The sequence below is a fragment of the Nanorana parkeri genome, unplaced genomic scaffold (genome assembly GCF_000935625.1).
Source record: "Nanorana parkeri isolate BGI_ZX_2015 unplaced genomic scaffold, ASM93562v1 scaffold1699, whole genome shotgun sequence".
Classification (NCBI taxonomy): domain Eukaryota; kingdom Metazoa; phylum Chordata; class Amphibia; order Anura; family Dicroglossidae; genus Nanorana; species Nanorana parkeri.
In genome coordinates, this window is record NW_017307967.1 from 306,204 (window position 1) to 317,477 (window position 11,274).

Consider the following 11,274-nt stretch of genomic DNA (forward strand, 5'->3'; position numbering starts at 1 on the left):
TATATATATATATATACACACACACACACACATACACAGTGTATATATACTGTATGTGGGTGAACTTGGCCTTTAAATATAAAAGCAAAGTGTTGAATTGTTTTCTCAGCAGGGAAGCCCACTGGCACAAACATCCGGAGCCTTGTTTTCCGCTCCTGTAACCTGGCAAAAGGCAATGCCTTCAATGCAAGTTGTAACATGTTGTGGATTTGTACGTGCCTTACGTGTGGCCTGCTGCTCATAGATTCCTTAGAGAAGAGCGCAGTACAAATAAATCAAATAGAGATATATAGCAACAGTTTCTGCATACAACATTATATCGATTATAAAATACACAGTTCCCACTGCAGGCCTAAGTGAAGGACAAAGATAACAAGAGCTGAAATGTAACTGATTTCTACAGATAAAGACGTTCATCTTTGTTTAAGTCACAGCTTATACGCCATCAAGAAGGGGCAAATTGATGACAGGCTGGCAGACGCCATGGCTGTATGCAAGTCCAAGCGGTTACATGCCTAAAGTATCAGTAGCCTTGGATGCAAACAGTTTGGGTCCAGTGCTGTTCATCTGTCCATGTATGCATGCAACCACTCGAACTTGCATACAGGCATGGTGCCTGTCAGCCTGTACAGGCTGCTGGTTGTAAGTGAACACCTGTGACTGCCGGGCAAGGAAATACGCCCCTGCTTGATGGTATTAAGCCTTCTGCGGCTGTATGAATGAGCCCTTAGACTTCATGATTATTTTAGTAAAAACTAACGCTAGTATGTGCTATTGGATGCATTATGAAGTCTGCTATATAAGCACAAGTACTCTTTAAAAGAGCAGACTAAGGAGAAAGGAGAGATTCAAGTTCCCTGAGATATAGTGAGTCTTGTGACTATTCTCAAGATCCCTGCACCATCTTCCCTCTACATTTCTCCTATTAAAATTAGCCAGAACTGTCCAGAGGTGGGCACAGGAAAGGGACATAATAAGAATATAATTATTGAAATGTGTCTTCTTGTCTCCCCCCCCCCCGATTCTGCAGCTCTTGCTAATGGCCCACAAGTGCAATCGTGATAAATATAGTCTAATTCAGGTATTTGCTATTTTTAGAAAAACAAATTATATATCTGAATACTATCATTAGATGTATTACCCACATACACCTATTTGTATACAGCGTGGATAATGCTGTACACAGCTGATGCTTCTATACACAAAGTTTACAGAACTTTACATGGGTCATCTCATCCCTATTCAGTTGTAGGAGGTTTCAGTCAGACAAAGGGAGCCTCAAAGCAAGCTGCAGTGCTTTGTTGTCTCTTTGCTGATCTCTGAATCCTCTGTCATGCATTATATATGTATTTGTAAAACAAAAACTGTAAATGTATATTGATTAAAACAGAAAACAATAACAACAGTTTATAAACTTACTAACAACAACTAAAATAAAGCTGACCCAAGTTTACCAATTCACACATCAGCACAAAGAAAAAATGATTCCCTTTTAAACTGCATGGGATTAAAAATAGCATCTTCTTGAGAGCACTGGCCCCGCAAGATACAAGAGGAGAAGGTCAATGTACACTGAGCAATTCCAAATACTCTGCCTGACCTTCAACATATAAGAAAGTCTCATTTCAAACTTTTTTTTTTTCTACAGGATCCCTATCCAGTCAATGTGAAAATGATTCTTTCATTCTCATGTTAATGCAATTATCATAATACATTCAGAGCATGCCCTCCTGAAAGATAGTCATGGAAATGTTTACAGGAATTCTGGTTAGATTTTAATGATCAGAGAAGATAGGTCCATCAAAATGATATGCTAAAGTGCATATCAAGCCAAAACATTTTTTTGGGGATAGGGTGGAGACGGGTTAGAAACCCCTGACAGATTATTACTGCTATCCTGGGGTCTTTTAGAGAGATTTCCCCCTCACTTTCTGTCTCTCTTTGCATCCATGTTACATTTGATAAAGTAGATGCAGAATTGTAATCAAAGTATCAGTCACCAAAAAGTGATATTTGGTATTATTGGTTGAGCCTGAAGAGCTCAAGGCACTCTCTGGGTTCTTAAAATTCTTGGAAATCCAAAAGGAAAATCTATCCAGTCAATGTGAAAATGATTCTTTTATTCTCATGTTAATGCAATTATCATAATACTTTCAGAGCATGCCCTCCTGAAAGATAGTAATGGAAATGTTTTTGTCATGCTGAGAATGTTTACCAGGCAGGAATTGAGAGAAATTCTCCAAGAACACAGACAGAAATACATGTTTTATGTTTTTTGGTAGAATAGATGAAAGTTAGAATCCCTGTCAGATTTGTATTTCTGTCTGTGTTCCTGATGCAGATTTTCCCTCACTTCCTGTCTGGTGAAATTGTTGTCAGCAGGACAGGAAGTGATGGTAAATCACTCCAACAGAGCTCTCGAAAGCAGGAAAAGCCACACAAGAGTTCCAACCCTTACCAACTCTGTCCACAACTAAAATAGAAACTATTTGGCTTCACATACACTTTAAATAAATACAGGTGAAACTCGAATAATTAGAATATCGTGCAAAAGTAATTGCAGCAAAAGGGGCCCAAACCAAGTACTGAGTACATATGCATGCTTATACTTTTCAGAGGTCCGATATTGTTCTATGTACAATCCTTGTTTTATTGATTGCATGTAATAATCTACTTTTTTGAGATTGTGGATTTGGGGTTCTTGAGGTTTTCATGAGCTTTAAGCCATAATCATCACAATTATGACAAATCACAGCTTGAACTATCTTGCTTTGCATGTAATGAGTCTATCTCATATATTAGTTTCACCTTTTAAGTTGCATTAGTGAAATAAATGAACTTTGCACGATATTCTAATTATTCGAGTTTCACCTGTAGTTATATTTTAAACCAATTGCCATAGAAGTATAAAGAGTAAGACAGTACTTCTGGCAAATGCCAGAGTTTCCTGATTACCTGCTTGGCCCTGCTGACATAGGATCATAGGTCAGACTACATCAAATAGATTAAGTGTATGAGAACCTTAATTACAACATAGAGAATGCTAAATGTAGAAATTCGAAATGTATTCTGACTGCGGCGGGCGCTGACTGTCAGAAAATAAGTCTCAGGCAAGATTCCTCCATCTGCAGGCTGAACTAAAAAAATCTATTAGTGTATGGCCAGCTTAAGTGATGTGGTGGAGGGAGGGGGACAAGTGGTGATACTATAAGCAATGAAAAATACTAATAAACCCAATAAATGATTAATTTTTTTCTTACCTCCAGACAGATAACAGATCCCTGGTGATCTCTGAACACTTTCAGCTGGTCTCCTGTGACAATGTTCCACCTCCGGATGGTGTAGTCTGTGCTTCCTGAAAACAGTTCCTTGTTGGGGACGTCCAGCACAATACACAATATGGCCCCCACGTGCCCCCGTAAAGTCTGGAAGCAGCAACCACTGAAGGCTTCCCAGATTTTCACTGTGCAGTCCGTGCTTCCTGTCACCAGAAATTCCTTCACTTCCTTTCCTTCCAAGTCTGATGCTTCCAGAATATCACTGGATGAAAAATGCGCTAAGGCCAACACACAGTTTCTATGACCCTGAAACTCCTGAAGAGATCTGCCAGAGTCTACATCCCAGAGACGAGCTGTCCGGTCATAAGATCCACTGAAGAGCAAATTCCTGCTGACCAGAATCCTGTGGTAGATTAATAAACAGTCGTCTATTTTCTTAGTTAAAGTGTATCTTAACCCAAACACTTACACCAAATATATTGTTGCTCATGTTCCTATAAGAAATGGTCATTAAAGAAGCATTAGAAAAGTCCATCATTATTAAAAGGAAGAACTAGAATGTGAAATATGAAATTTAAAATGGTAGAAGAAGATATGCTATGCAATATTTTTTAATTATAACTATTTATGTAAATGCATATATTAAGATGAAATGTCTATGTTGGATAAGCTGTCCAAATGGAAGATTTTTTTGTTAATTGTAGATGTTGATTTATACTATGTAAAAACTTTAAATAAAGAAAGAAATCTTTGTATTTTAATATGTTCTACTTTAACTGATACCATGTTCAGACTCTTCTTTCCCTAGGGTGATAATGTTTACTCCTGTTTAGCTGAATCGTTCTTACCCTTAAAGGAGAACTATGAGGTGAGTGATTTCCACTCATCCTCATAGCTGGAGCCGAAGTGTGACAATAAAACTGTCACACATCGGCTCAATAGATTGGGAAGTGAGCGAACACAACGTCGCTTGCTCACTTCTCGATCATGTCCCTGCAGAGAGCGGTGACTGTCAGTCATGGCTCCCCGCAAGGATTCCCCCCTCCCCACTCCAATCCTCCAGCACTGACTGAAGGATCGGACGGGGAGGGTGTGGGTACAGCTGGCTCTGCGTCTAGATAGGCAGAGCCAGCTGTCACTCACGCAGCTGGGTGGATCTCGACAGTAATGTCGGGATCCGTCCCAGCTGCGGCGGTCTCAGTATACCGCGAGCTGTAGCTCGAGATATAGTGAGCTTTGGGCTACGGGAGGACGCTAGTTTATGTCCTCCCGTGACCCTTAAGAGAACTATGGGGAAAAACACTTACCCCATAGTTCTCTTTTAAGCTGGCTATACATCTCTAAAGCCCCTGCTGGCTTTTGTATTCACAGCCGATGGGAATTGCAACTGCTGAATACCCAAAAATATGACTGGATGCAGTCACTATTCAACAAAGGCTATTTTTGATTTTGTTCAAGGAGGCGGGTGGAAATTTGTCAGTCGAATAGTAGTGCCAACAGGGCCGCCCTGAGCTTTAATTTCAGCCAGTTCAGCCAGAATCTGTCATAATTCAAGCACTGTATGGTCAGCACCCTCCAAAGTTCGGCTATAAATAACCATACCAGTGAACAGTGAGTTGGCACATTCTGCTCTATATACCACAGTAAAAATGTACACACATCCACAGGAAGTTCCTACAAAAAGTTTCCTTTTTGTAGGAACCTAAGAAAACAGGGCCTACATGTGAGAGCATAATTCTACTTTAAAGAACAATTCATACGGGATATAGTTGGAGAAAAATAACACAATATATAATCGTACTCTTTTCATCCATGTTACATTTGATAAAGTAGATGCAGAATTGTAATGAAAGTATCAGTCACCAAAAAGTGATATTTGGTATTATTGGTAGAGCCTGAAGAGCTCAAGGCACTCTCTGGGTTCTTAAAATTCTTGGAAATCCAAAAGGAAAATCTCTGTGCTATAATTCCTGACTCCTGTTACAAGGTGCCCAGGAAGAGTGGTGGGTCTGACCAAGTCTGCTAGATTACAGGGTACATGGGGTAGTGTGTTCAAACTCTGGTGCCTATTGGACTGTGCAGCTATATTTCGACACACTGTGCAACTACTGTAACAGGAAAGGAAGGTAATGGTGGCCATACAGGGTTCAAATCATGGCCGATTCAGCAGGGTAGCCATGAGTGGCCCTGTGCAATGAACAATTACTGCATCCAATCAGATACAGTCACTGTTTGGGTATTCAGACAATAACAATAAGGAGGAAAGATTCCTCCATCCATGCTGTTTAGCGCGGATGGGGGGAATCTATTAGATTTCTATTGTTCAGCCCGCAGTTTGAAAGTTAAGCGTGTATGGTTAGCTTAACGACGATGAAAATAAAGTGTCTTATACAATGTCTTCAGCTGTATAGTTATTTCTTTGACTTTAATTCTCCATCATATTATTAAAAAACTGACATATCTCTTTTGGATGGGCTGACTCCTTGAATTACTGAGCTCAGTCCATCTTCATCAACATAAAGATGGACTGAGCTTGGTTAAAATGTTGTCAATAAAGGGCAATAAAACTATATATATATATATATATATACGTATAGACCAGTTAGAAAATGACCTAACCCTAAATTTACATCTCAGCATATCCCCCTTATATGTTTTGCTGATGGATGACTCAAAATACCAGTGGGGGCTACTGCTGTTTCTGGTTAATTACACAACATAGAAGACTTCCCATGCAAATCACAGCTGGAAGACATTATGACAGCTGGTCCAGGAGACGGCTTACCCACCTATTAACAATGGACGTGTGTCCTGTGTACACGGTCAGGCACTGTCCTGTTGCTACCTCCCACTTTCTGGCCGAGTGGTCTGCACTGCATGTGAACGCCACCTCGTTCTCCAGATGACAAAAGGTGATGTAGCTGCTGTGGCCTATGGCCAATTCCATGCAAACAAAACAAAGAAAGGTGTCAGAACAGCTTGATACATTCCCTGACCTCCATACAGTGTTTATTACAGAGCCCCTTCCATGTGAATGAAGGTATAAAAAATACAAATTCTTGTTTCCACTTTGAGGAAAAAACCACCTTCAATGTGTGACCAGCTTAGTATTAGTTCATGTACTCAGCGCCATCTAGGGGCGCCAGTGCCGCAACCTTTATAAATGAACAACTGAGAAGTTATCTGGTGGGAATAAACAACTTCCTGCTTCCCAGATCACTTTTTCCTGTGTTTAGTTGTTGCTCGGTTTAGTCGCGTGTACAAGCATTTTAACCAAAAACGTATTTACCCATGCTAAGAAGTGCTTCTCATTGGTCAGCGTGGTCACCTGAAACTATTTTTTGCCTTTCCTGATCATTATATTTGTTGCTGGGTCAGTCTCTCTGAAAAATGTGAAACCAGTGGTCAAGATAAAAGCCAACTGGCATTTTTAGAAGGAGATTAGGAATGGCAGCCCCCATATATCTCCTATGACATGTTTACTTTAAACTGCTTATGACTTTGTATAAATAGTAGGTTCTTAATGCTGACGCTTCTCATCAATTAGGATTGAGTTTGTATTTTTGGTGAGTAGAGACTGAGAATTAGAAAGACTGAGAGATTGGCTCACGTGTTTTGTTGATTATTTTTGGGTCATATGTAGTATGTAGAATATACTATTGTGCACGCTGAGCCATCATATGTCAGGTAACTAATGAATTTGCAGTGTTCACTTTACCGCTGGCACACCCCGAGTCTCTACCACCACTGGCTCTTAGCATATTAGGGCTGCGAGAGTCCTGCGGCCTGTGATTTTCTAAACACCGAGGAATTACAACATTGCCAATGGAAACCTACACGTTATAAATATAGATATTGCTAAGCAATTCCCATTATGTGTGGTTTAGTGGTTCATTTTATGATGTAAAATTCTCATATACTCAGCAGAGGGTAAGTGCACTCTGCAGTCTTGCAGGGTGGTCACTTTGTAACAGGGGCATCACTAGGCCCTAAAAGATAACAGACACCAATTAAAACCTGACAAAGGTAATAAACGTTCCTCTCTATCCACAACAAAAAAGACTTTGTCAACCAATACACTTTAACCCATGCATGGCCAACCCATCACAGAGTTTGCACAAATCTGTCACATCCCAAGTTTTAGGCTGTGAATGCTAGTAATAAACATGATAACATTTTATAATTTGATTATGTTATCAGATTTCAGTTTAATGTAGGGAGATTGTAGACATGTGGACATGTGTAATATTCGCATAGTGGACATTATCTTCACGCTGCATTAGGATGGCTATACACGGATTGAATTTAGGCCTTTTCCTGCTTAATCAGCTGAAAATCAATCCACTTTGAATGTTTGAATACAATAGCCAGCAGAGGAGAGTCCTCCATCCGTGGTCTTTAGTGTGGATGGGGGAATCAAGAGATTTCTCAAAAATCTTAATCTTTACTGAATAAGAATTACCAGAAAATAGGCGATAGTTTAAAGTAGTTCTCCTTTGTTGAGCATTGATTGTGATTATTGAGAAGTATTTCAGTACTTAGGTGGCTGAGATGCTCATAAGTCTACAGGAAGATCTTTCAGCCTATCTACTATGGAGCTTCGGAAAGGATCAGCAAAAATACATACAGTCACTGCCGAGTCCCAGTGTCCAGGCAATTCATTTGAGGATTGGAAGATCCTTCCCCTCCCATCAGTGTAGTGCCCTACAGTATTATCTACAGTAATATTTAAAGGCAATGTCTAGTGGTTTTTATATTTTCTTTATTATGGTAAGGACTAATACAAATGTAAAATATATATTTTTTTTTATTTAGGCAAATATAAAATATTGCATATTTACATTTTGTATTACTGTTGCCAGCCTGCTGGTTTAAAGCTATAGTCTCCTGAGTAACCTTATCTTCTATGAAAAAGAGCTCAGTAGTTCAAGGTAACATTTACACACACAGGACCACGACTTCTTCCCCTTTTCCACCCTCCCTCCATGTGGCTCCATCCCAGGTTTAAAATACATAGTGCTCTGTGAATCTCATATCATGGGAGAACCCTTTATTAAATGTATATTTGTAAAACAAATATATTTTACATAAATAGCACCAAAAAAAAGAATATAAATAATACAAAATATTAGTTTTAAAACCTGAAATGTACAAAAATAAATAAAATGGAGCAAACCAAACCGTTAGAGTAGCGAGACCTACTGAATATTAGGTGGGTGGTCATTATGTTATTGCTAATCAGTGTACAACTGTCTGTTGCCACTTTTGGGGCATATTTATAAAGCTGTGAATTCAGCAAACATTCTCAGCAGGTGAATAACAGTGATTCTCCAACAGATAATGTTTGGCGAGTCATATTCATTGCTTTTTTTAACCCATTGGTATCAAGCTGTGGGAAAGAGAGTGGCAGATAAACAAACGCATCACCTCAAACCTACTTACAAACCCATTAATGTCTTAACCGACTAGAAATCACATTCACTCAACACTCACATCAGTTTCCCTCTTTACTAGAGAATTCTTGTTCTGCCAGAATTGTGCTTCGGGCTGGATGCTGAAAATGGATTTATCCTAAAATATGTGTTTTGCTCGTTTTGTAGCAATTACTGCATCAGATGCTGTGCCTATTCTATAACACGGCAGATCTTTTAACTTGCAGATTTATTAAAAACTGTTCCCCTGACCATGCTGCCAAATGACAGCTTGGTATTTGCCAACCCTTGCCACGTAGTTTTGAGTTCCTGGTCCTTCAAGGTCCTCATACAATTCATATGTCAATTCAATTACTATGCAGTACAAACTTGTATATAAAACCCAGGCCTGGTGTCAGCCGACAGTGAGAAACTCTTGCCAAGAGAGTGTTCTGGCGCAATAGCAGAACAAGCTTTTAATTATCAAATGAAACTTGATTAAAGTAACATTCGGCTTCTGGAATTGTCAATAGGAAAAAACGTGGGGAATTAATCTCTGGAGACAAGTTTGCCTCTCTCTCAGCCAGGTTTAATATACAGTGCAGGTTTATGAGAAAATGGTGGCGTCCTTTTATAACACTCTGCGTGATCATATCTGCAAAATGGGATTAGACCACCAACGTGTTCATGGGCCACAAGTCTAGTTGATGGCATATTGCATTTATTAAATTTTACTGTGGTAATGTTTTATCTCTACTCTTCATCAATGAGCTCTACAATTATCAGCGCAAATCCTGTAGATGAGTTGAACAATGTATCTGTAAGAGATGCAACTAGTTCAAGCATCCCTAATAGTCTGAAAAATGTAAAAGCAAAGTAATAATAATCAGTATGGAAGAGCATCAAAAGTGCTACTCAGCAGCTTTTTGGGCATACATCAATGTGACTCTATTCCCAATTGGGTAGCCAAAGTCACTGTGAGTCTAGAAGGTTAGCAGTAGGAGTGGATCGAGCAAGACAATTAAAGTTAGGTTCATAGAAGGTTCAGTAAACCCAGCAGGATGTCTGTGATTTCATAACGCCCCCCCAGTTGCCAAACCCTACTGAGGTCTAGGGAACCTGAACTTTGCCATTTTTTCCTGGCCCTTTTCAAGGTAAATTTACAGACTATTATCACATAAAATGGTTCAACGAGGAGAGGGCTGAAAGGGCAACAGGAAAATACATAAATCCCTCAAAAGCCATGCTAGGGGGATGTCTTAAAGCTGCACGTAAAGTGAGGGAGCAATTCAATGTAGTCCTTTAAAAGTAACATGTTTTCTTCACAAACAGGGGATCCTAGGTGATGTCATTGGCCAAATAAGGTCATGACCATATTTGGTCAATGTCATCACCCAAGATCCCTGGATGGTTTGTTCACATACAGCAGCCGGCTGGGAATCTATCATTTGTGACAGGAGTAGCCACAGGACAGCATGGTCGGCATCTGGTTGTTTACCTGTACTCCATACACATTCCTCAAGGGGGGTGGAAGCGGATATCTGAGGGCCCCTTTTGTATAAAGGGAGCTTACAGATTCCGATAACTTCCCCACTTGCAAACACCTTATTCCCTTTTGGGGCCAGGATGTGGCCCTTGTCCCCTCAACATGTGGACAGGGTGCTTGGAAGGGGGGGGGAGACAAAAGCCTATTTTTTGACTGTGTATTAATGTATTGTAGATGCATAGTTTCCTCTAAATTTATACACCCTTTACTGATGCTGCTACTTTCATTCATCCCAGTCTATTCCAAAAGGGTAAGTTGGACACCTTTCATATATTTTCACATTTGCTCCTGGCAGTAATCATGAGCATTAGAGTGCATTTTATAGTTATTGACCACTACTTCACTGGTATGATACCATAGTTTTATGTCCACATGCATTCACAGGCTATGAGTTTGCATGTATATGTGTACAAAAAACTAATAAAATAGTTTGGATTGAATAGAGACTATGCAATCTGCTACAATGAGTAATCATGCCTATGGAGGTAGGGGTACCCACTCACCTTGCAGCAACCTGCAGCATTGATTGTCAGATGTTCTCCATAAACGGGCGGTGCAGTCCTCACTGGCAGTCAGCAGGTTACACCCATCAGGGCTCAGGCTCATCCAGTTGATTCCTCCCTTGTGATCTCTGCAGACTTTAATCAGGGAGTTGGTTGTGGTAAAAGTGGAGCTACTGCTCCCCATTCTCTGGAGCCCAGCATGGGCAGTGGCAGAGGGGGGAGGACTCATTGGGTTCACCACTCCAATGTGAAAAGAGAAGACAGTGTTTTCCAGCTGGCACTTGGATCGTCTACATTGTGATAAATGATCTGTGGCCACTTAACCCTGATTAAAAAAAAAATAAAGAAAAAATATAAGCAAAGAGCACAATGACCACCACACAGGATGTAAGAAATGAGTCTATCAGTGCACCAAGGAAAGTCACAAGTAAGTGAGTTTTATACACTCATAGATGACCCAATAGCCCGATTTCCATTACTTACCAGAGCATTAACATAACAAGCACATAATTATCTGTTCTTTGATTAGTGTATAT

At 39.9% G+C, this 11,274-nt stretch overlaps 1 protein-coding gene across 1 annotated transcript in view; it reads right to left on the reverse strand.

The window, feature by feature from the left end:
* WDR86 (WD repeat domain 86) overlaps nt 1-11,046 on the reverse strand; it is a 26,104-nt gene extending 15,058 nt beyond the window's left edge. The window contains exons 1-3 of the mRNA XM_018571192.1: nt 10,739-11,046; nt 6,068-6,209; nt 3,261-3,681 (exon numbers count right to left, since the gene is read on the reverse strand). Coding sequence (XP_018426694.1) covers nt 3,261-3,681; nt 6,068-6,209; nt 10,739-10,967 — 792 coding nt within the window. The 5' untranslated portion in view covers nt 10,968-11,046. The remainder of the gene's footprint in view (nt 1-3,260; nt 3,682-6,067; nt 6,210-10,738) is intronic.
* Between the last annotated feature and the right edge of the window lie 228 nt (nt 11,047-11,274).